We start from the raw sequence: 25,545 nt of genomic DNA on the forward strand, positions 1-25,545 counted from the left end.
AAAAGGATAAAGTCTACCTTTTAGGAGGAAAAGGATAAAGCCTACCTTTAGTAGAATTATTAGCATATAGGATAAAGTCTACCTTTAGGAGGAAAAGGATAAAGTCTACCTTTAGGAGAATTATTAGCATATAGGATAAAGTCTACCTTTAGGAGGAAGAGGATAAAGCCTACCTTTAGGAGGAAAATAATAAAGTCTACCTTTAGGAGGAAAAGGATAAAGTCTACCTTTTAGGAGGAAAAGGATAAAGCCTACCTTTAGTAGAATTATTAGCATATAGGATAAAGCCTACCTTTAGGAGGAAAAGGATAAAGTCTACCTTTAGGAGGAAAAGGATAAAGCCTACCTGTTAGGAGGATTATTAGCATATAGGATAAAGCCTACCTGTTAGGAGGAAAAGGATAAAGTCTACCTTTAGGAGAATTATTAGCATATAGGATAAAGCCTACCTTTAGGAGGAAGAGGATAAAGCCTACCTTTAGGAGGAAAAGGATAAAGTCTACCTTTTAGGAGGAAAAGGATAAAGCCTACCTTTAGGAGGAAAAGGATAAAGTCTACCTTTAGGAGAATTATTAGCATATAGGATAAAGCCTACCTTTAGGAGGAAAAGGATAAAGTCTACCTTTAGGAGAATTATTAGCATATAGGATAAAGTCTACCTTTAGGAGGAAGAGGATAAAGCCTACCTTTAGGAGGAAAAGGATAAAGTCTACCTTTTAGGAGGAAAAGGATAAAGCCTACCTGTTAGGAGGATTATTAGCATATAGGATAAAGCCTACCTGTTAGGAGGAAAAGGATAAAGTCTACCTTTTAGGAGGAAAAGGATAAAGTCTACCTTTAGGAGGAAAAGGATAAAGTCTACCTTTTAGGAGGAAAAGGATAAAGCCTACCTGTTAGGAGGATTATTAGCATATAGGATAAAGTCTACCTTTTAGGAGGAAGAGGATAAAGCCTACCTTTAGGAGGAAAAGGATAAAGCCTACCTGTTAGGAGGATTATTAGCATATAGGATAAAGCCTACCTGTTAGGAGGAAAAGGATAAAGTCTACCTTTAGGAGGAAAAGGATAAAGTCTACCTTTAGGAGGAAAAGGATAAAGTCTACCTTTAGGAGGAAAAGGATAAAGTCTACCTTTAGGAGGAAAAGGATAAAGCCTACCTTTAGGAGGAAAAGGATAAAGCCTACCTTTAGTAGAATTATTAGCATATAGGATAAAGTCTACCTTTAGGAGGAAAAGGATAAAGTCTACCTTTAGGAGAATTATTAGCATATAGGATAAAGTCTACCTTTAGGAGGAAGAGGATAAAGCCTACCTTTAGGAGGAAAATAATAAAGTCTACCTTTAGGAGGAAAAGGATAAAGTCTACCTTTTAGGAGGAAAAGGATAAAGCCTACCTGTTAGGAGGATTATTAGCATATAGGATAAAGCCTACCTGTTAGGAGGAAAAGGATAAAGTCTACCTTTTAGGAGGAAAAGGATAAAGCCTACCTTTAGTAGAATTATTAGCATATAGGATAAAGTCTACCTTTAGGAGGAAAAGGATAAAGCCTAGCTTTAGGAGGAAAAGGATAAAGTCTACCTTTAGGAGGAAAAGGATAAAGTCTACCTTTTAGGAGGAAAAGGATAAAGCCTACCTGTTAGGAGGATTATTAGCATATAGGATAAAGCCTACCTGTTAGGAGGAAAAGGATAAAGTCTACCTTTTAGGAGGAAGAGGATAACGCCTACCTTTAGGAGGAAAAGGATAAAGCCTACCTGTTAGGAGGATTATTAGCATATAGGATAAAGTCTACCTTTTAGGAGGAAGAGGATAAAGCCTACCTTTAGGAGGAAAAGGATAAAGCCTACCTGTTAGGAGGATTATTAGCATATAGGATAAAGCCTACCTGTTAGGAGGAAAAGGATAAAGTCTACCTTTAGGAGAATTATTAGCATATAGGATAAAGCCTACCTGTTAGGAGGAAAAGGATAAAGTCTACCTGTTAGGAGGAAAAGGATAAAGTCTACCTTTAGGAGAATTATTAGCATATAGGATAAAGCCTACCTGTTAGGAGGAAAAGGATAAAGTCTACCTTTAGGAGGAAAAGGATAAAGTCTACCTTTAGGAGGAAAAGGATAAAGTCTACCTTTTAGGAGGAAAAGGATAAAGCCTACCTTTAGTAGAATTATTAGCATATAGGATAAAGTCTACCTTTAGGAGGAAGAGGATAAAGCCTACCTTTAGGAGGAAAATAATAAAGTCTACCTTTAGGAGGATAAAGTCTACCTTTAGGAAAAGGATAAAGTCTACCTTTAGGAGAATTATTAGCATATAGGATAAAGTCTACCTGTTAAGGAGGAAAATGATAAAGCCTACCTTTAGGAGGAAAAGGATGAAGCCTACCTGTTAGGAGGATTATTAGCATATAGGATAAAGCCTACCTGTTAGGAGGATTATTAGCATATAGGATAAAGTCTACCTTTTAGGAGGAAGAGGATAAAGCCTACCTTTAGGAGGAAAAGGATAAAGCCTACCTGTTAGGAGGATTATTAGCATATAGGATAAAGCCTACCTGTTAGGAGGAGGAAAAGGATAAAGTCTACCTTTAGGAGGAAAAGGATAAAGTCTACCTTTTTAGGAGGAAAAGGATAAAGCCTACCTTTAGTAGAATTATTAGCATATAGGATAAAGCCTACCTTTAGGAGGAAAAGGATAAAGCCTACCTTTAGTAGAATTATTAGCATATAGGATAAAGTCTACCTTTAGGAGGAAAAGGATAAAGTCTACCTTTAGGAGAATTATTAGCATATAGGATAAAGTCTACCTTTAGGAGGAAGAGGATAAAGCCTACCTTTAGGAGGAAAATAATAAAGTCTACCTTTAGGAGGAAAAGGATAAAGTCTACGTTTTAGGAGGAAAAGGATAAAGCCTACCTGTTAGGAGGATTATTAGCATATAGGATAAAGCCTACCTGTTAGGAGGAAAAGGATAAAGTCTACCTTTTAGGAGGAAAAGGATAAAGCCTACCTGTTAGGAGGATTATTAGCATATAGGATAAAGGCTACCTGTTAGGAGGAAAAGGATAAAGTCTACCTTTAGGAGAATTATTAGCATATAGGATAAAGCCTACCTTTTAGGAGGAAGAGGATAAAGCCTACCTTTAGGAGGAAAAGGATAAAGTCTACCTTTTAGGAGGAAAAGGATAAAGCCTACCTGTTAGGAGGATTATTAGCATATAGGATAAAGCCTACCTGTTAGGAGGAAAAGGATAAAGTCTACCTTTAGGAGAATTATTAGCATATAGGATAAAGCCTACCTTTAGGAGGAAAAGGATAAAGTCTACCTTTAGGAGGAAAAGGATAAAGTCTACCTTTAGGAGGAAAAGGATAAAGCCTACCTGTTAGGAGGATTTTTAGCATATAGGATAAAGCCTACCTTTAGGAGGAAAAGGATAAAGTCTACCTTTAGGAGAATTATTAGCATATAGGATAAAGACCTTTAGGAGGAAAAGGATAAAGTCTACCTTTAGGAGGAAAAGGATAAAGTCTACCTTTAGGAGGAAAAGGATAAAGTCTAGCTTTAGGAGGAAAAGGATAAAGTCTACCTTTAGGAGGAAAAGGATAAAGTCTACCTTTTAGGAGGAAAAGGATAAAGCCTACCTGTTAGGAGGATTATTAGCATATAGGATAAAGCCTACCTGTTAGGAGGAAAAGGATAAAGTCTACCTTTTAGGAGGAAAAGGATAAAGCCTACCTGTTAGGAGGATTATTAGCATATAGGATAAAGCCTACCTGTTAGGAGGATTATTAGCATATAGGATAAAGTCTACCTTTTAGGAGGAAGAGGATAAAGCCTACCTTTAGGAGGAAAATAATAAAGTCTACCTTTAGGAGGAAAAGGATAAAGTCTACCTTTTAGGAGGAAAAGGATAAAGCCTACCTTTAGTAGAATTATTAGCATATAGGATAAAGTCTACCTTTAGGAGGAAAAGGATAAAGTCTACCTTTAGGAGAATTATTAGCATATAGGATAAAGTCTACCTTTAGGAGGAAAAGGATAAAGTCTACCTTTAGGAGAATTATTAGCATATAGGATAAAGTCTACCTTTAGGAGGAAGAGGATAAAGCCTACCTTTAGGAGGAAAATAATAAAGTCTACCTTTAGGAGGAAAAGGATAAAGTCTACCTTTTAGGAGGAAAAGGATAAAGCCTACCTGTTAGGAGGATTATTAGCATATAGGATAAAGCCTACCTGTTAGGAGGAAAAGGATAAAGTCTACCTTTTAGGAGGAAAAGGATAAAGCCTACCTGTTAGGAGGATTATTAGCATATAGGATAAAGCCTACCTGTTAGGAGGAAAAGGATAAAGTCTACCTTTAGGAGAATTATTAGCATATAGGATAAAGCCTACCTTTAGGAGGAAGAGGATAAAGCCTACCTTTAGGAGGAAAAGGATAAAGTCTACCTTTAGGAGGAAAAGGATAAAGCCTAGCTTTAGGAGGAAAAGGATAAAGTCTACCTTTAGGAGGAAAAGGATAAAGTCTACCTTTTAGGAGGAAAAGGATAAAGCCTACCTGTTAGGAGGATTATTAGCATATAGGATAAAGCCTACCTTTAGGAGGAAAAGGATAAAGTCTACCTTTAGGAGAATTATTAGCATATAGGATAAAGTCTACCTTTAGGAGGAAGAGGATAAAGCCTACCTTTAGGAGGAAAAGGATAAAGTCTACCTTTAGGAGGAAAAGGATAAAGTCTACCTTTAGGAGGAAAAGGATAAAGACGTTTTAGGAGGAAAAGGATAAAGCCTACCTTTAGGAGGAAAAGGATAAAGTCTACCTTTTAGGAGGAAGAGGATAAAGCCTACCTTTAGGAGGATTATTAGCATATAGGATAAAGCCTACCTGTTAGGAGGAAAAGGATAAAGTCTACCTTTAGGAGAATTATTAGCATATAGGATAAAGCCTACCTTTAGGAGGAAAAGGATAAAGTCTACCTTTAGGAGGAAAAGGATAAAGTCTACCTTTTAGGAGGAAAAGGATAAAGCCTACCTTTAGTAGAATTATTAGCATATAGGATAAAGCCTACCTTTAGGAGGAAAAGGATAAAGTCTACCTTTAGGAGAATTATTAGCATATAGGATAAAGTCTACCTTTAGGAGGAAGAGGATAAAGCCTACCTTTAGGAGGAAAAGGATAAAGTCTACCTTTAGGAGGAAAAGGATAAAGTCTACCTTTAGGAGGAAAAGGATAAAGTCTACGTTTTAGGAGGAAAAGGATAAAGCCTACCTGTTATGAGGATTATTAGCATATAGGATAAAGCCTACCTGTTAGGAGGAAAAGGATAAAGTCTACCTTTTAGGAGGAAAAGGATAAAGCCTACCTGTTAGGAGGATTATTAGCATATAGGATAAAGGCTACCTGTTAGGAGGAAAAGGATAAAGTCTACCTTTAGGAGAATTATTAGCATATAGGATAAAGCCTACCTGTTAGGAGGAAAAGGATAAAGTCTACCTTTTAGGAGGAAAAGGATAAAGCCTACCTGTTAGGAGGATTATTAGCATATAGGATAAAGCCTACCTTTTAGGAGGAAGAGGATAAAGCCTACCTTTAGGAGGAAAAGGATAAAGCCTACCTGTTAGGAGGAAAAGGATAAAGTCTACCTTTAGGAGAATTATTAGCATATAGGATAAAGCCTACCTTTTAGGAGGAAGAGGATAAAGCCTACCTTTAGGAGGATTATTAGCATATAGGATAAAGCCTACCTGTTAGGAGGAAAAGGATAAAGTCTACCTTTAGGAGAATTATTAGCATATAGGATAAAGCCTACCTTTAGGAGGAAAAGGATAAAGTCTACCTTTAGGAGAATTATTAGCATATAGGATAAAGCCTACCTTTAGGAGGAAAAGGATAAAGTCTACCTTTAGGAGGAAAAGGATAAAGTCTACCTTTAGGAGGAAAAGGATAAAGTCTACCTTTAGGAGGAAAAGGATAAAGCCTACCTTTAGGAAGAAAAGGATAAAGCCTACCTGTTAGGAGGAAAAGGATAAAGTCTACCTTTAGGAGAATTATTAGCATATAGGATAAAGCCTACCTTTAGGAGGAAAAGGATAAAGCCTACCTTTAGGAGGAAAAAGATAAAGCCTACCTTTAGGAGGAAAAGGATAAAGTCTACCTTTAGGAGGAAAAGGATAAAGCCTACCTTTAGGAGGAAAAGGATAAAGCCTACCTTTAGGAGGAAAAGGATAAAGCCTACCTTTAGGAGGAAAAGGATAAAGTCTACCTTTAGGAGGAAAAGGATAAAGCCTACCTGTTAGGAGCAAAAGGATAAAGTCTACCTGTTAGGAGGAAAAGGATAAAGCCTACCTTTAGGAGGAAAAGGATAAAGCCTACCTTTTAGGAGGAAAAGGATAAAGTCTACCTTTAGGAGAATTATTAGCATATAGGATAAAGCCTACCTGTTAGGAGTGCGATGATTTGCATACAGGCTAAAGCCCACCTTTTAGAGTGGGACGATTTGCATATAGGGAAAAGCCTATCTTTTAAGAGTGGGACAGTTTGCATAGAGGATAAAGCCTGCCTTTTAGGAGTGAGACTATTTGCATACAGGATAATGCCTATCTTTTAGGAGCTGGACTATATGCATATAGGATAAAGCCTACCTGTTAGTAGTGGGTCGATTTGCATATAGGAAAAAACCTACCTTTTAAGAGTGGGATGATTTGAATAGAGGATGAAGCCTTCATTTTAGGAGTGGGATGATTTGCATAGAGGTTAAAGCCTTCCTTTTAGGAGTGGGATGATTTGCATATCGGATAATGCCTACCTTTTAGGAGTGGGATGATTTGCATATAGGATAATGCCTACCTTTTAGGAGTGGGATGATTTGCATATAGGATAATGCCTCCCTTTTAGGAGTGGGATGATTTGCATATAGGATAATGCCTACCTTTTAGGAGTGGGATGATTTGCATATAGGATAAAACCTACCTTTTAGGAGTGGGATGATTAGCATAGATTATAAAGCCTACCCTTTAGGAGTGGGAAGATTTGCATATAGTATAAAGCCTACCTGTTAGGAGCTGGTCAATTTGTTTATAGGATAAATCCTACCTTATAGGAGTGGGAGGATTTGCATGTAGCTAGAAGCCGACATTTTAGGAGTGGGACTATTTGCATATAGGATAAAGCCTTCCTTTTACGAGTGGGATGATTTGCATATAGGATAAAACCAACCTTTTAGGAGCTGGACAATTTGCATATAGGATAAAACCAACCTTTTAGGAGTGGGACGATTTGCATATAGGATAATGCCTATCTTTTAGGAGCTGGACTATATGCATAAAGGATAAAACCAACCCTTTAGGAGTGGGACGATTTGCATGTCGGATAAAGCCTACCTTTTAAGAGTGGGTAATTTGCATAGAGGAAAAAACCTGCCTTTTAGTAGTGGTATGATTTCCATTGAGGATAAAGCCTACCTTTTAGGAGCAAGACAATTTGCATAGAGGTTAACTTCTTTGGGACTGCAGTATTGAGTAGCTTGGATAAAAAGGTGCCCAGAGTAAACTGCCTGCTACTCAGGCCCAAAAGCTAGAACATGCATATAATTAGTAGATTTGGATAGAAAACACTCTGAAGTTTCTAAAACTGTTTGAATGATATCTGTGAGTATAACAGAACTCATATGGCAGGCAAGAACCTGAGAAGAAATCCAACCAGGAAGTGGGAAATCTGAGGTTTGTAGTTTTTCAAGTCATTGCCTATCGAATATACCGTGTCTATGGGGTCATAGTGCACTTCCTACGGCTTCCACTAGATTTCAACAGTCTTTAGAACCCTGTTTCAGGCTTATACTGTGAAGGGGGAGAGAAAGAGAGCTGTTTGAGCCAGAGGTCTGGCAGAGTGCCATGAGCTGACCACGCGTGCACCCGTGACAGGTAGCTGTGTTCCATTGCATTTCTAAAGACAAAGGAACTCTCCGGTTTGGAACATTATTGAAGAATTATGATAAAGATTGATTCTATACATCGTTTCACATGTTTGTGATCGCGCATTACGCATTTGGATTACTGGGCTAAACCTGCGAACAAAAAGGAGGTATTTGGACATAAATTATGGATTTTATCGAACAAAACAAACATTTATTGTGGAACTGGGATTCCTGGGAGTGCATTCCGATCAAGATCATCAAAGGTAAGTGAATATTTATAACGCTATTTCTGACTTTTCTGACACCTCTCCTTCTTTGGAAAATGGCTGGATGTTTTTCTGTGACTATCACTGACCTAACATAATCGCAAGGTGTGCTTTCGCCGTAAAGCTTTTTTGAAATCTGACACAGTGGTTGCATTAAGGAGCAGTGTATCTATATTTCTATGCATAACACTTGTATCTTTTATCAATGTTTATTATGAGTATTTCTGTAAGTTGATGTGGCTCTCTGCACTTTCACCGGATGTTTGTTTGAGACAATGCATTTCTGATCATAACACACCAATTTCAAATGAGGTTTTTGGACATAAAGATGAACTTAAACGAACAAAACACACATTTATTGTGTGTAACATGAAGTCCTGTGAGTGCCATCTGATGAAGATCATCAAAGGTTAATTTAATCACTATTTCTGATTTTTGCGAGCCCTCTCGTTGGTTGGAACATGGCTGTATGGTTTTCTGTGACTAGTGCTGACCTAACATAATCGTTTGGTGTGCTTTCGCCGTAAAGCCTATTTGAAATCGGACACTGTGGCTGGATTTACAAGAAGTTTATCTTTAAAATGGTGTAAAATACTTGTATGTTTGAGGAATTTTATTTCTGGGGTTTCTGTTGTTTTGAATTTGGCACCATGCAATTTCACTGGCTGTTGGTGAGGTGGGTCAGTACTGCCCACATATCCCAGAGATGTTAAAGCCTTCCTTTTTGGAGGGGGGCGATTTGCATAGAGGATAAAGTCTACCTTTAAAAAGCTTGACAATTTGCATATAGGATAAAGCCTACCTTTCAGGATTGGAATGATTTAAATAGAGGATAAAGCCTACCTTTTAGGAGTGGGATGGTTTGCATGTAGGATAATGCCTACCTTTTAGGAGTGGGATGATTTGCATATAGGATAATGCCTACCTTTTAGTAGTGGGATGTTTTGCATCGAGGATCATGCCTGTCTTTTAGGACCTTGACAATTTGCATATAGGACAATGCCTGCCTTTTAGGAGTGGGATGATTTGCATATAGGATAATGCATACCCTTTTAGGAGTGGGATGATTTGCATATAGGATAATGCATACCCTTTTAGGAGTGGGATGTTTTGCATATAGGATAATGCCTATCTTTTAGGATCTTGACGATTTGCATATTGGATAAAGCCTACCTTTAAGTAGCTGGATAATTTGCATATAGGATAAAGCCTACCTTTTCGGACTGGGATGATTTAAATAGAGGATAAATCATACCTTTTAGGAGCTGGACAATTTGCATAGAGGATAAAGCCTGCCTTTCAGGAGTGGGACGATTTTACATATTTGATAAAGCCTACTGGTTAGGAAAAGGACTATTTGCATATAGGATAATGCCTACCTGTTAGGAGTGGGACGTTTTGCATTTTGGATAAAGCCTACATTTTAGGAGTAAGACAATTTGCATATTGGATAAAGCCTACCTTTAAGGAGCTTGATGATTTGCATATAGGATAAAGCCTACTGGTTAGGAGAGGGACAATTTGCATATAGGATAAAGCCTACCTTTTAGGAGTGGGAAGATTTGCATATAGGATAATGACTACCTTTTAGGAGTGGGATGATTTGCATACAGGATAAAGCCTACCTTTAAGGAGCTTGATGATTTGCATATAGCATAAAGCCTACTGGTTAGGAGAAGGACGATTTGCATATAGGATAAAGCCTACTGGTTAGGATATAGCGATTTGCATATAGGATAAAGTCTACCTTTTAGGAGTGGGACGATTTGCATATAGGATAAAGCCTACCCTTTAGGAGCTGGATGATTTGCATATAGGATAAAGCCTACCCTTTAGGAGCTGGATGATTTGCATATAGGATAAAGCCTACTTTTTAGGAGCAGAATGATTTGCATACCTTTCAGGAGTGGGACGATTTGCATATTGGATAAAGCCTAGCTTTAAGTAGCTAGACTATTTGCATATAGGATAAACTCTACCTTTTAGGAGTGGGATGATTTGCATATTGGATAAATTTATCATTCAGGAGCTGAACAATTTGCTTATACGGTAAATCCTACCTTTAACTTCTTGGATATAGGGGGCGCTCTTTTAATTTATGGATAAAAAAACGTGCCCGTTTTAAGCACAATATTTTGTCACGAAAAGATGCTCGACTATGCATATAATTGGCAGCTTTGGAAAGAAGACACTCTAAGGTTTCCAAAACTGCAAAGATATTATCTGTGAGTGCCAGAGAACTCATGCTACAGGCGAAACCAAGATGAAACTTCAACCAGGAAATGGGCAGAATTTTTGAAGCTCTGTTTTCCATTGTCTCCTTATATGGCTGTGAATGCGCCGGGAATGAGCCTGCCCTTTCTATCGTTTCTCCAAGGTGTCTGCAGCATTGTGACGTATTTGTAGGCATATCATTGGAAGATTGGCCATAAGAGACTACATTTACCAGGGGTCCGCCCGGTGTCCTTTGTCTAAATTGGTGCGTAATCTACAAGCTGCACGCAGTCATCCAGTGATTGAGAGGAGAGAGGAGGCTTTCAACGAACGATATATCATGAAGAGATATGTGAAAAACACCTTGAGGATTGATTCTATACAACGTTTACCATGTTTCAGTCGATATTATGGAGTTAATTTGGAAAAAGTTTGGCGCTTTGAAGACTGAATTTTTGTTTTTTTTTTTTTGGTAGCCAAACGTGACGCACCAAACGGAGCAATTTCTCCTAAACAAATAATCTTTCAGGAAAAACTGAGCATTTGCTATCTAACTGAGAGTCTCCTCATTGAAAACATCTGAAGTTCTTCAAAGGTAATGATTTTATTTGAATGATTTTCTGTTTTTTGTGAAAATGTTGCCTGCTAATGCTAATGCTAACGCTAAATGCTACGCTAGCTGCGCTAGCTGTTACACGAATGCTTGTTTTGCTATGATTGAGAAGCATATTTTGAAAATCTGAGATGACAGTGTTGTTAACAAAAGGCTAAGCTTGAGAGCTAGCATATTAATTTCATTTCATTTGAGATTTTCATGAATAGTTAAAGTTGCGTTATGGTAATGAGCTTGAGGCTGTATTCACGATCCCGGATCCGGGATGGCTCGACGCAAGAAGTTAAGGAGTAAAACGATTTGCATATTGGATAAAACCTACCTTTAAGTAGGTGGACGATTTGCATGTAGGATAAAGCCTACCTGTTAGGAGTGGGACAATATGCATATAAGATAAAGCCTACCTTTTGGGAGTGGGATTATTTGCATATAGGATAATGCCTACCTTTAACTAGCTCGACGATTTGCATATAGGATAACACCTACCTTTTCAGGAGTGGGATGATTTGAATCGATGATAAAGCCTAACTTTTTCGAGTGGGACAATTTGCATATAGGATAAAGCCTACCTTTTAAGAGTGAGATGATGTGCATATTGTATAAAGCCTACCTTTTAGGAGTGGGATGGTTTGCATATTGGATAAAGCCTACCTTTTAGGAGTGGAACGATTTGCATAGAGGATAAATCCTGTCTTTTAACAGCTGGACAATTTGCATAGAGGATAACCTCACTAAGGTATGTGGGACACTAGCTTCACAGATCATCATTGTAAAGGGTTTAAACACTGTTTCCCATGCTTGTTCAATGGCCCCTAAACAATTATTGAACATGCACCTGTGGAACGGTCGTTAACCTCTCTAGGGTATGTGGGACGCTAGCGCCCCATCTGGCCAACATCCAGTGAGATTGCAGAGCGCCAAATTCAATTACAGAAATGCTCATTATAAAAATTCAGAAAACAAAACATATTTTACATAGGTTTAAAGATTAACTTCTTGTGAATCCATCCACAGTGTCATATTTATAAAATGCTTTTCGGCAAAAGCATACCTAGCCCAGAACATACCTAGCCCAGAACATAGCCCTGTTGACAAATTATTACAAACAGTAACCAGCCAAGCACAAGCGTTACAAAACTCAGAAATAGAGATAAAATGAATCCCTTACCTTTGATGATCTTCATATGGTGGCAATCAGAAGACATTAATTTACTCAATAAATGTTCCTTTTGTTCGATGAAGTCTCTTTATTTCCAAAAACCTCAGTTTTGTTTGCGCGTTTTCTTCAGTAATCCACAGGCTCTAACTCAGTCAAAACAATCAGACAAAAAAATCCAAATTGTATCCGTAAAGTTCATAGAAACATGTCAAACTATGTTTATATTCAAGCCTCAGGTTGTTTTTTAGCCTAAATTATCTATAATATTTCAACCGGACAATAACGTTGTCAATATAAAAGGTAAACAAGAAATGCACATGCGCCTGAAAAAACTCTGCGTCACGTTAGGGTCCACTCGTTCAGACTGGTCTTACTCCCTCATTTATAAGCATACAAGCCTGAAACGATTTCTAAAGACTGTTGACATCTAGTGGAAGGCATAGGAACTGCAAATGGAGTCCTAAGTCAATGGATACTGTAATGGCATTGAATAGAAAACTACAAAACAAAAACCCTGTTATACTCACAGATACTATTTTAACAGTTTTGGAAACTTTAGCGTGTTTTTTCTATCCAAATCTACCAGTTATATGCATATCATATCTTCTGGGCGCGAGTAGCAGGCCGTTTAATTTGGGCATGCTTTTCATCCAAAATACCGAATGCTGCCCCCTACCCTAGAGAGGATAAAGCCTACCTTTTAGGAGTGGGACAATTTGCATATAGGATAATGCCAACCTTTTAGGAGTGGGATGATTTGTAGGCAAAGACAAAACATTTGGCATCAATATTTATGGGAGATATAAAGGCTCTTCCACTGTTATATTCAGCTCATAGTGTCTCCTTCTACTGTCCTCCCTTCCACTGACTGTTATGTTCAGCTCATAGTGTCTCCTTCTACTGTCCTCCCTTCCACTGTTATGTTCAGCTCATAGTGTCTCCTGTTACTGTCCTCTCTTATACTGACTGTTATGTTCAACTCATAGTGTTTCCTGTTACTGTCCTCCCTTCCACTGTTATATTCAGCTCATAGTGTCTCCTTCTACTGTCCTGACAAGAAGAAAACAGCTTTTTACACATTTTTTCAAATAATATATATATATATATATATATATATATATATATATATATAAAATAGAACCTTATACCTTATTTACATAAGTATTCAGACCCTTTTCTATGAGACTCAAAATTGAGCTCAGGTGCATCCTGTTTCCATTGATCATCCTTGAGAAGTTTCTACAACTTTAATGGAGTCCACCTGTGGTGAATTAAATTGATTGGACATGATTTGAATGTCTTTACAAGGTCCCACAGTTGACAATGTATGTCAGAGCAAAAACCAAGCCATGAGGTCAAAGGACATTTTCCATAGAGCTCCGAGACACAATGGTGTCGAGGCACAGATCTGGAGAAGGGTAATAAAAAATGTCTGCAGCGTTTAAGGTGCTTCCATCATTCTTAAACGGAAGAACCACCAAGACTCTTCCTAGAGCTGGCTTCCCAATCTGAGCAATTCGGTGAGAGGGCCTTTGTCAGGGAGGTGACCAAGAACCCAATGGTCACTCAGCTCAAGAGTTTGTCTGTTGAGATGGGAGAACCTTCTAGAAGGACAACCCTCTCTGCAGCACTCCACCAATCAGACCTTTCCAGACAGAAGCCATTCTTTAGTAAAAGGCACATGACAGGTGTTTGCCAAAATTCACCTAAAGTCTCCCAGACCACGAGAGACAAGATTCTCTGGTCTGATGAAACCAAGATTGAACTCGTTGGCTTGAATGCCAAATGTCACGTACGGAGGAAAGTTGGCACCATCCCTACGGTGAATCATGATGGTGGCAGCATCACGTCTGGAGGAAACCTGGCACCATCCCTACGGTGAAACATGATGGTGGCAGCATCATGTCTGGAGGAAACCTGGCACCATCCCTACGGTGAAACATGATGGTGGCAGCATCATGTCTGGAGGAAACCTGGCACCATCCCTACGGTGAAGCATGATGGTGGCAGCATCACGTCTGGAGGAAACCTGGCACCATCCCTACGGTGAAACATGATGGTGGCAGCATCACGTCTGGAGGAAACCTGGCACCATCCCTACGGTGAATCATGATGGTGGCAGCATCACGTCTGGAGGAAACCTGGCACCATCCCTACGGTGAATCATGATGGTGGCTGCATCACGTCTGGAGGAAACCTGGCACCATCCCTACGGTGAATCATGATGGTGGCAGCATCACATCTGGAGGAAACCTGGCACCATCCCTACGGTGAAACATGATGGTGGCAGCATCACGTCTGGAGGAAACCTGGCACCATCCCTACGGTGAATCATGATGGTGGCAGCATCACGTCTGGAGGAAACCTGGCACCATCCCTACGGTGAATCATGATGGTGGCTGCATCACGTCTGGAGGAAACCTGGCACCATCCCTACGGTGAATCATGATGGTGGCAGCATCACGTCTGGAGGAAACCTGGCACCATCCCTACGGTGAAACATGATGGTGGCAGCATCACGTCTGGAGGAAACCTGGCACCATCCCTACGGTGAAGCATGATGGTGGCAGCATCACGTCTGGATGAAACCTTGCACCATCCCTACGGTGAAGCATGACGGTGGCAGCAACATGCTGTGGGGATGTTATTCAGCGGCAGGGACTGGGAGACTAATCAGGATAGAGGGAAAGACGAACGGAGCAATGTACAGAGAGATCCTTGATGAAAACCTGCTCCAGAGCGCTCAGGACCTCAGACTGGGGCGAATGTTCACCTTCCAACAGGACGATGACCCTAAGCACACAGCCAAGACAACACAAGATAACAGAGCAAAGTCTTTTTTATTTTGTGTAACTTTCATTTAACCGTTCGGCCAGTTGAGAACACCTTTATTTAACCGGTCGGCCAGTTGAGAACACCTTTATTTAACCGTTCGGCCAGTTGAGAACACCTTTATTTAACCGGGTCGGCCAGTTGAGAACACCTTTATTTAACCAGGTAGGCCAGTTGAGAACACCTTTATTTAACTGGGTCGGCCAGTTGAGAACACCTTTATTTAACCGGGTCGGCCAGTTGAGAACACCTTTATTTAACCGGTCGGCCAGTTGAGAACACCTTTATTTAACCGGGTCGGCCAGTTGAGAACACCTTTATTTAACCGGTCGGCCAGTTGAGAACACCTTTATTTAACCAGGTAGATGGTACAATGATTCTCTACTTTAGGGTTTCCCAAACTCGGTCCTGGGGCCCCCCAATAGATCGACATTTTGGGTTTTTCCCTAGCACTTCACATAACCATCATCAAGCTTTGACACTGTGTAGTGTACTCGCTTTTGGAAACTCTCTTCTGTACTATACGTGCTTGTTTTGTCACAAACTGAAATTACGCAAACTATTCGAATTTTAGCAACTAGGAAATGGTGGAGCTATTTCTGCATAGTGCAACTTTAAGTTAATTTCTTTGGAAAGATAACTGACACGTGATTCCCTGTCCACGTATAGGCAGCCTAGTCTATTTCAATTAGACATACTGTATATAGACATATAGGTACAGTTGATCTCACATCCCAACTAGGAGAGGAGAGGAAGGTTACTGACACCCAACTAGGAGAGGAGAGGAGAGGAGAGGAGAGGAGAGGAGAGGAGAGGAGAGGAGAGGAGAGGAGAGGAGAGGAGAGGAGAGGAGAGGAGAGGAGAGGAGAGAGGAGAGGAGAGGAGAGGAGAGGAGAGAGAGGAGAGGATTGGAAGGCTACTGACACCCAACCAGGAGAGGAGAGGAGAGGAGAGGAGAGGAGAGGAGAGGAGAGGAGAGGAGAGGAGAGGAGAGGAGAGGGAGGAGAGGAGAGGAGAGGAGAGGAGAGGAGAGGAGAGGAGAGGAGAGGAGAGGAGAGGAGAGGAGAGGAGAGGAGAGGAGAGGAGAGGAGAGGAGAGGAGGGCTACTGACACCCAACTAGGAGAGGGGAGGAAGGCTACTGAACTTGAAGCAGCGAATGCTCAAATCAAATCAAATCAAATTTTATTTGTCACATACACATGGTTAGCAGATGTTAATGCGAGTGTAGCGAAATGCTTGTGCTTCTAGTTCCGACAATGCAGTAATAACCAACAAGTAATCTAACTGCTGATGTGTGAATAATGAACCAAAGAGTTTTAAACCTCCCTTAGAGTCGCTGTCCGCGCCCCCGTTCAAACCCAGTTAGCATAATACACATTCCCCAGATAAATCTGTCTGTTTAAGTCTGTTTTTCTGGCATGGGCTGTGTCTCAATCCACCACATCTGTTTAAGTCCGTTTTTCTGGCATGGGCTGTGTCTCAATCCACCACATCTGTTTAAGTCTGTTTTTCTGACATGGGCTGTGTCTCAATCCACCACATCTGCCGATGTCGGCCTTCAGCATCCGCGGTAAAAGGTTGCAAAGTTGCAGACCAGGAGACATCCCGAAAATCTGACTTCACTGTAGTGGAAAGATGAGACTCTCACAAACATGGTGGTGTTCTCCGTTTTGCTCTTCGACTCCCACAAGCGTCATGGGACTCGTCGGCACCGCCTGCACTTCTGCCTGTAGAGTCCGAACTGTTTGGGCTACACACTATTATGACCCCTCCATGGAAAGATGAGACTCTCATGAACACAATGGTGTTCTCAATTTATTCTATGTGATGTGCTCTTATCACGAGGGGCCTTTTGATATGTTGCTATTGTTGTTGACCCCCCCCCCCAGGTACCTCACCAGCCAGGCCAGCCCTTCAAATTCACTGTGTCAGAGTCATGTGACCGCATCAAGGAGGAGTTTCAGTTCCTACAGGCTCAGTTTCACAGGTAACACACACCTCATTAGGGGAAGGGTCTATATACAGAAGGACACACACACTCTGGGGGGGGTTTATATACTGAAGGACACACACACCCCAGGGGGGGTCTATATACTGAAGTACACACACACCCTGGGGGGGTCTATATACTGAAGGACACACACACCCCAGGGGCGGTCTATATACTGAAGGACACACACACCCTGGGGGTCTATATACTGAAGGACACACACACACCCTGGGGGTCTATATAGTGAAATACACACACACCCTGGGGGTCTATATAGTGGAATACACACACACCCCTGGCGGGGTCTATATAGTGAAGTACACACACACCCTGGGGGGTCTATATAGTGGAATACACACACACCCTGGGGGGGTCTATATAGTGGAATACACACACACCCCAGCGGGGGTCTATATAGTGGAATACACACACACACACCTCAGGTGGGGTCTACACCTCAGGTTGATGTCTCAGACCAGACCATACTAGACCAGACCAGACCAGACCATACTAGACCAGACCAGACCAGACCATACTAGACCAGACCAGACCAGACCATACTAGACCAGACCAGACCAGACCAGACCATACTAGACCAGACCAGACCAGACCATACTAGACCAGACCAGACCAGACCAGTCCAGGCCAGACCACACCACAACCTGACTGGATAGTATGTGTTGATGTCTCAGACCAGACCAGACCAGACCACACCACAACCTGACTGGATAGTATGTGATGATGTCTCAGACCAGACCAGACCAGACCAGACCAGACCAGACCACACCACAACCTGACTGGATAGTATGTGATGATGTCTCAGACCAGACCAGACCAGACCACAACCTGACTGGATAGCATGTGATGATGTCTCAGACCAGACCAGACCAGACCACAACCTGACTGGATAGTATGTGTTGATGTCTCTCTCTGTCCTCAGTCTGAAACTGGAGTGTGAGAAACTGTCCAGTGAGAAGACAGAGATGCAGAGACACTATGTTATGGTGAGCTTCATGTAGTGTGTGTGTGTGTGTGTGTGTGTGTGTGTGTGTGTGTGTGTGTGTGTGTGTGTGTGTGTGTGTGTGTGTGTGTGTGTGTGTGTGTGTGTTTGTGTGTGTGTTTTTTTGTGTTTGTGTGTGTGTGTGTGTGTGTGTGTGTGTGTGAGAGAGAGAGAGAGTTACGTCCACTTTTATTCAATAGTTCCCTATTTCTACTTTGATAACATATTGCATTTGGATTTGGACTAAGTTTACGATTTGAAACAAGTACCTAGCTCTGGGGTGACAACAATGTTGTCCATGCTATTTGTCTTAATTTTCTACATTAAAATTGTAAACTTGTGTTGACAAAAATAAAATTGTTTCTGCAATGTTGAAAATCCTACTGTGTGGTTCTACTGTCTGTGAGATTCTACTGTGTGGTTCTACTGTCTGTGAGATTCTACTGTGTGGTTCTACTGTCTGTGAGATTCTACTGTGTGGTTCTACTGTCTGTGAGATTCTACTGTGTGGTTCTACTGTCTGTGAGATTCTACTGTGTGGTTCTACTGTCTGTGAGATTCTACTGTGTGGTTCTACTGTCTGTGAGATTCTACTGTGTGGTTCTACTGTCTGTGAGATTCTACTGTGTGGTTCTACTGTTTGTGAGATTCTACTGTGTGGTTCTACTGTCTGTGAGATTCTACTGTGTGAGAAACAGAAAGTAGAAAATGATAGAGGCTGATGTTTGTCTTTGTCTTTCAGTACTATGAGATGTCTTATGGACTCAACATTGAGATGCACAAACAGGTAGGAAAGTAGACTGAGTGAGTCTTAAAATGAATGTGTGTGTGTGTGTGTGTCTTTTGGCTGCAGTGTTTAAGATGTAAGTGTATGGCGATAGATTAGATTAGATAGATTAGATTAGATTAGATTAGATAGATATATTCCATCTAGACACTGTTGCTCTAGAGCACACAAAAAACTATACATACCTTGGCCTAAACATCAGCGCCACAGGTAACTTCCACAAAGCTGTGAACGATCTGAGAGACAAGGCAAGAAGGCCATTCTATGCCATCAAAAGGAACATAAATTTCAACATACCAATTAGGATTTGGCTAAAAATACTTGAATCAGTCATAGAACCCATTGCCCTTTATGGTTGTGAGGTCTGGGGTCCGCTCACCAACCAAGACTTCACAAAATGGGACAAACACCAAATTGAGACTCTGCACGCAGAATTCTGCAAAAATATCCTCCATGTACAACGTAGAACACCAAATAATGCATGCAGAGCAGAATTAGGCCGATACCCACTAATTATCAAAATCCAGAAAAGAGCCGTTAAATTCTATAACCACCTAAAAGGAAGCGATTCCCAAACCTTCCATAACAAAGCCATAACCTACAGAGAGATGAACCTGGAGAAGAGTCCCCTAAGCAAGCTGGTCCTGGGGCTCTGTTCACAAACACAAACACACCCTACAGAGCCCCAGGACAGCAGCACAATTAGACCCAACCAAATCATGAGAAAACAAAAAGATAATTACTTTACACATTGGAAAGAATTAACAAAAAAACAGAGCAAACTAGAATGATATTTGGCCCTAAACAGAGAGTACACAGCGGCAGAATACCTGACCACTGTGACTGACCCAAAATTAAGGAAAGCTTTGACTATGTACAGACTCAGTGAGCATAGCCTTGCTATTGAGAAAGGCCGCCGTAGGCAGACATGTCTCTCAAGAGAAGACAGGCTATGTGCTCACTGCCCACAAAATGAGGTGGAAACCGAGCGGCACTTCCTAACCTCCTGCCCAAAGTATGACCATATTAGAGAGACATATTTCCCTCAGATTACACAGATCCACAAAGATTTCGAAAACAAATCCAATTTTGATAAACTCCCATATCTACTGGGTGAAATTCCACAGTGTGCCATCACAGCAGCAAGATTTGTGACCTGTTGCCATGAGAAAAGGGCAACCAGTGAAGAACAAACACCATTGTAAATACAACCCATATTTATGCCTATTTATTTTATCTTGTGTCCTTTAACCATTTGTACATTGTTAAAACACTGTATATATATAATATGACATTTGTAATGTCTTTATTGTTTTGAAACTTCTGTATGTGTAATGTTTACTGTTAATTTTTATTGTTTATTTCACTTTTGTATATTATCTACCTCACTTGCTTTGGCAATGTTATGGGCACATGTTTCCCATGCCAATAAAGCCCATTGAATTGAATTGAATTGAATTGAATTGAAAGAAAGATAGATAGATTTTCATCATGTTTAATACATATAAGCAGTGAGTCCTAAACAAAAGATGTAATTGTGCAAATATAAAATGAAACTTTTAAATAAAAATGTAAATATGCCCATATATTTTTACCAACATACAGTATGTCAAGATCCAAAAACAAATGAGTCGTCTTCTTCTGGTTACCACAGCACATTTTACAAACATATTTCTTACTTTGCAAACACAACAGTGGTCAAATAGGTTTTTGTGAATGTGACAACATGTGGCTCCACAGATTACGTTTTTGACATGCATTTGACATGTTTATGACTGCTCTCCAATTTTTGTGAGTTGGCTCGTATATTTGTGAGTTGGCTCGTATATTTGTGAGTTGGCTCGTATATTTGTGAGTTGGTTCGTATATTTGTGAGTTGGCTCGTATATTTGTGAGTTGGCTCGTATATTTGTGAGTTGGCTCGTATATTTGTGAGTTGGCTCGTAAATTTGTGAGTTGGTTCGTATATTTGTGAGTTGGTTCGTGTATTTGTGAGTTGGTTCGTATATTTGTGAGTTGGCTCGTATATTTGTGAGTTGGCTCGTATATTTGTGAGTTGGCTCGTATATTTGTGAGTTGGCTCATATATTTGTGAGTTGGCTCGTATATTTGTGAGTTGGCTCGTATATTTGTGAGTTGGCTCGTATATTTGTGAGTTGGTTCGTATATTTGTGAGTTGGCTCGTATATTTGTGAGTTGGCTCGTATATTTGTGAGTTGGCTCATATATTTGTGAGTTGGCTCGTATATTTGTGAGTTGGTTCGTATATTAGTGAGTTGGCTCGTATATTTGTGAGTTGGCTCGTATATTTGTGAGTTGGCTCGTATATTTGTGAGTTGGCTCGTATATTTGTGAGTTGGCTCGTATATTTGTGAGTTGGTTCGTATATTTGTGAGTTGCGTTTTACAGATCAGTATGCAAATGTTAATCATGGCATCCATATTAGGACTTCCTCAGTTCTCATGTTCCCATTTAGGCTGAATTATTATGTATAAAAACAAATATATGACATAATTAGTTTTAGGAATGCATGTGTTTGATCACCCGTATAAGATGTGTTCAATTTTTATGATATCCGACGATTGTTATGATAATATTAATTTACACAGTATACAGAAAAGTACTTTTATTTTGAAGGATTCATGACTTCCTGATCTTGCTGATATCTATCAGTCGTTTTTAGACTAGTAGCTTGTTCTTTCTGCATGGGATTGATCATGGAGGAGTAAAACGATCAAGGGTGAGTTTCAAGTAAATTTGATTAACATGAAGTTTGGATTGACTGAACAAACCGTCCAATCAAACAAGATTAGTTGATGCTAGGTAGTTAGTATGGGCTTGCTAAACTACTGTAATTTTGGCTAGCTAAACTAGCATAGCTAAGTTATCTTGCCTAGTTACAACAAGGTTGATATGAACGTTCAGTAAGTGTTAATCTTATTATTATTTTTCTCAGGCAGGGAGAATATGCTACCGTCATTGAGTCATGTTAACTAGCTAATGTTAGCTAAATAGCTACAAAGCCAAAACACCTAGCTAGCTAGCTAGCTCACTTGCAGATAATTTATTTAGCTAGCTAGCTTACTTGCTAATGCGTTGCTTGCTAGGGAGTACCAGAGATTATTTTTAAGCCTATTCATCTTCTAGCTAGCTAACTAGCTAGACTTTATCTAGATAGCTAGCTAGCCATTCTGCTTACAAAACAGTTCAAATCTAACATTGGCTGACGAATACATTTCTTTCTTTATTTGACAACAAATAACTGTGAATTCTTGCAATAATAAACCATGTTTAGCTGCTAGGCTAGCTACGATGATAGAAATGTTTGCATACATGAACATGTTGTTTTATAGTGAGATTATCATGTTTCTTTTCACAAGGATTTGATCTCCACCTGGAAAAAGTATTTTTCAGGAAGCCCGTCTTCAGGAAGCCCGGACCCTCCTGGTAAGTAAAACACTGCAATGTCACACACTTTCTAATATAGTCCTGAGTGTTTGTGTAGGTAGCTATGTGACCCCCAGGCCCCAATAGGAGACCAGGAAACAGGTAGGGAGTATATGAAAGGCCCTGTGGATATGTGTTTGGCAGCAGTGCAGAAGGAGCGCCAGCAGGAGGAGCGCCATCAGGAGGAGCATCATCAGGAGGAGCATCATCAGGAGAGTCAGCAGGAGCATCATCAGGAGTATCATCAGGAGTATCATCAGGAGGAGCATCATCAGGAGAGTCAGCAGGAGCGTCATCAGGAGGAGCGTCATCATGAGGAGCATCATCAGGAGAGTCAGCAGGAGCATCATCAGGAGCGTCGGGAAGAGCGTCATCAGGAGAGTCAGCAGGAGCACCATCAGGAGGAGCATCATCACGAGAGTCAGCAGGAGGAGTGTCATCAGGAGAGTCAGGAGGAGGAGCATCATCAGGAGGAGTGTCATCAGGATGAGCATCATCAGGAGAGTCAGGAGGAGCATCATCAGGAGAGTTATCAGGAGGAGCGTCATCAGGAGGAGCATCATCAGGAGAGTCAGGAGGAGCATCATCAGGAGAGTCATCAGGAGGAGCGTCATCATTAGGAGCATCATCAGGAGCGTCATCAGGAGGAGTGTAATCAGGAGCGACATCAGGAGCGTCATCAGGAGGAGCGTCATCAGGAGGAGTGTCATCAGGATGAGCATCATCAGGAGAGTCAGGAGGAGCATCATCAGGAGAGTTATCAGGAGGAGCGTCATCAGGAGGAGCATCATCAGGAGAGTCAGGAGGAGCATCATCAGGAGAGTCATCAGGAGGAGCGTCATCATTAGGAGCATCATCAGGAGCGTCATCAGGAGGAGTGTAATCAGGAGCGACATCAGGAGCGTCATCAGGAGGAGTGTCATCAGGAGCGTCAGGAGGAGTGTCATCAGGAGCGTCAGGAGGAGCAACAGCAGGAAGCGTCATCAGGAGGAGCGTCAGCAGGAGCGTCAGGAGGAGCAACAGCAGCGTCATCAGGAGGAGCGTCATCAGGAGGAGCGTCATCAGGAGGAGCGTCAGCAGGAGCGTCAGGAGGAGCGTCATCAGGAGGAGCGTCAGGAGGAGTGTCAGCACGAGTGTCATCAGGAGGAACATCATCAGGAGCGTCAGCAGGAGCGTCATCAGGAGCGTCAGCAGGAGCATCAGCAGGAGCATCAGCAGGAGCATCAGCAGGAGCATCAGGTGGAGGTGTCATCAGGAGCATCAGCAGGAGCGTCATCAGGAGGAGCGTCATCAGGAGGAGCATCATCAGGAGGAGCATCATCAGGAGTGTCAGCAGGAACGTCAGCAGGGGCATCAGCAGGAGCATCAGGTGGAGGTGTCATCAGGAGCATCAGGTGGAGGTGTCATCAGGAGCATCAGCAGGAGCGTCATCAGGAGGAGCGTCATCAGAAGGAGCGTCAGCACGAGTGTCATCAGGAGCGTTATCTGGAGCAGGTGGAGTCCAGCAGTAGTTTTAGCGAGGACATCATCTGAGAAGATGCTGAACGCTGAACTGGCTTTCAATACCAAGGCTGAAGCCTACATGGCCAGGCAGCACAGGCAACTCTGTTACTATGTCCAACAAACCTCTGTCTGTCCATGTCTCTAATATATCAATCTCTGTATCTGTTATTCAGACTTGACAGTGAACTATGCCTACATGTCCTGCAGATATTTTTTGTCACTCCCCTATAGCCAGTGACAGAAGTCTGTCACTGTGTTCCTCCTATAGCCAGTGTTCTCTGTCACTGTGTTCCTCCTATAGCCAGTGTTCTCTGTCACTGTGTTCCTCCTATAGCCAGTGTTCTCTGTCACTGTGTTCCTCCTATAGCCAGTGTTCTCTGTCACTGTGTCCCTCCTATAGCCAGTACCCTCTGTCACTGTGTCCCTCCTATAGCCAGTGTCCCCTGTCACTGTGTTCCTCCTATAGCCAGTGTCCTCTGTCATAGCTGATCATTGAGTTTTGCATGTCTCTGTCTAATAGACAGATGATCTGGTCACCAATATCTGCCAGGCAGCAGATAAGCAGCTATTCTCTCTGGTGAAGTGGGCCAAGAGGATTCCCCATTTCTCAGAGCTGTCCCTGGACTACCGTCCTACTACGACCAGGTACAGAACATCTCACACAACTTAACACACACACATCATACCACTTGCGTATATACACATGCACACATACAGTAACCCCACATACACAACACTCCAAAAGCGTTCTCTACCAAGGGACAGGATTCTACCAAGAACCATTTTCATCACTTTTTGGATGATGAGGGTTCTTTATAAGGCAAATGGTTCAACCTAAAACCATTTTTCATCCCAAGAACTGTTTTTGGAAGATTGGGTTCTTGATGATTCTTTGGAAGGCCAGAATGTTGTAAATAGGTTCTAAATAGAACCTTTCTGATTCTGAATCAGATTTTTGTTGAATCTTCTGTTCTTTCTTTTAAATAGTGCCTTGAATATTCGTGGTGTTTAGTGTTTAAACTTTAACCCTGTATGAGAATATTTGTACCCATCAAATTGTTACCTAGTGTTGATTTATCATCGTAATATTTCAGTCTAACAAAGCGGTAAATTAACACTCTTTGGTGGTGTAAAAGAACCCCAGTGTTGCGGTGTGTCATTTTTACTCTGTGTAGAGTAAAACACTCAAAACCACACCCATCATTGTCATAATTCCCAGCATGCTCTATATCAGTTTGATTTTCTTAATTTTTTCAATATCTGTGTTTTTGCATGATCATTCATTGTTTGATCAGATGCTACATCAGATCTAGGGGCTGTATGTAGCCTAGTGGTTAATAAGGATCCGTCCCTTTTTTTCAATTTTCTCCTAAAATGACATACCCAAATCTAACTGTAGCTCAGGCCCTGAAGCAAGGATATGCGTATTCTTGATACCATTTGAAAGGAAACACTTTGAAGTTTGTGGAAATGTTAAATCAATGTAGGAGAATATAACACATTAGATCCTATAAAAGATCATACAAAGAAAAAACATGCATTTTTTTGTATCATCATCTTTGAAATGCAAGAGAAAGGCCATAATGTATTATTCCAGCCCAGGCACAATTTAGATTTTGGCCACTAGATGGCAGCAGTGTATGTGCAAATTTTTAAACTCATCCAATGAACCATTGCATTTCTGTTCAAAATGTTGTATAAAGACTGCCCAAATGTGCCTAATTGGTTTATTAATACATTTTCAAGTTCATAACTGTGCACTCTCCTCAAACAATAGCATGGTATTATTTCACTGTAATAGCTATTATAAATTGGAAAGTGCATT

General features: G+C 41.0%; 1 protein-coding gene across 1 annotated transcript in view; it reads left to right on the forward strand.

Annotated features, from left to right (window-relative positions):
• The first annotated feature begins 16,541 nt into the window (after positions 1-16,541).
• The window catches only part of LOC121838706 (transducin-like enhancer protein 4), a 74,942-nt gene continuing 65,938 nt past the window's right edge, over positions 16,542-25,545 (forward strand). The window contains exons 1-5 of the mRNA XM_042321239.1: positions 16,542-16,563; positions 16,685-16,722; positions 16,883-16,980; positions 17,924-17,987; positions 18,726-18,770. Of these exons, the coding sequence (XP_042177173.1) occupies positions 16,542-16,563; positions 16,685-16,722; positions 16,883-16,980; positions 17,924-17,987; positions 18,726-18,770 (267 nt within the window). The remainder of the gene's footprint in view (positions 16,564-16,684; positions 16,723-16,882; positions 16,981-17,923; positions 17,988-18,725; positions 18,771-25,545) is intronic.

Source organism: Oncorhynchus tshawytscha, linkage group LG04 (genome assembly GCF_018296145.1).
Source record: "Oncorhynchus tshawytscha isolate Ot180627B linkage group LG04, Otsh_v2.0, whole genome shotgun sequence".
NCBI lineage: Eukaryota > Metazoa > Chordata > Actinopteri > Salmoniformes > Salmonidae > Oncorhynchus > Oncorhynchus tshawytscha.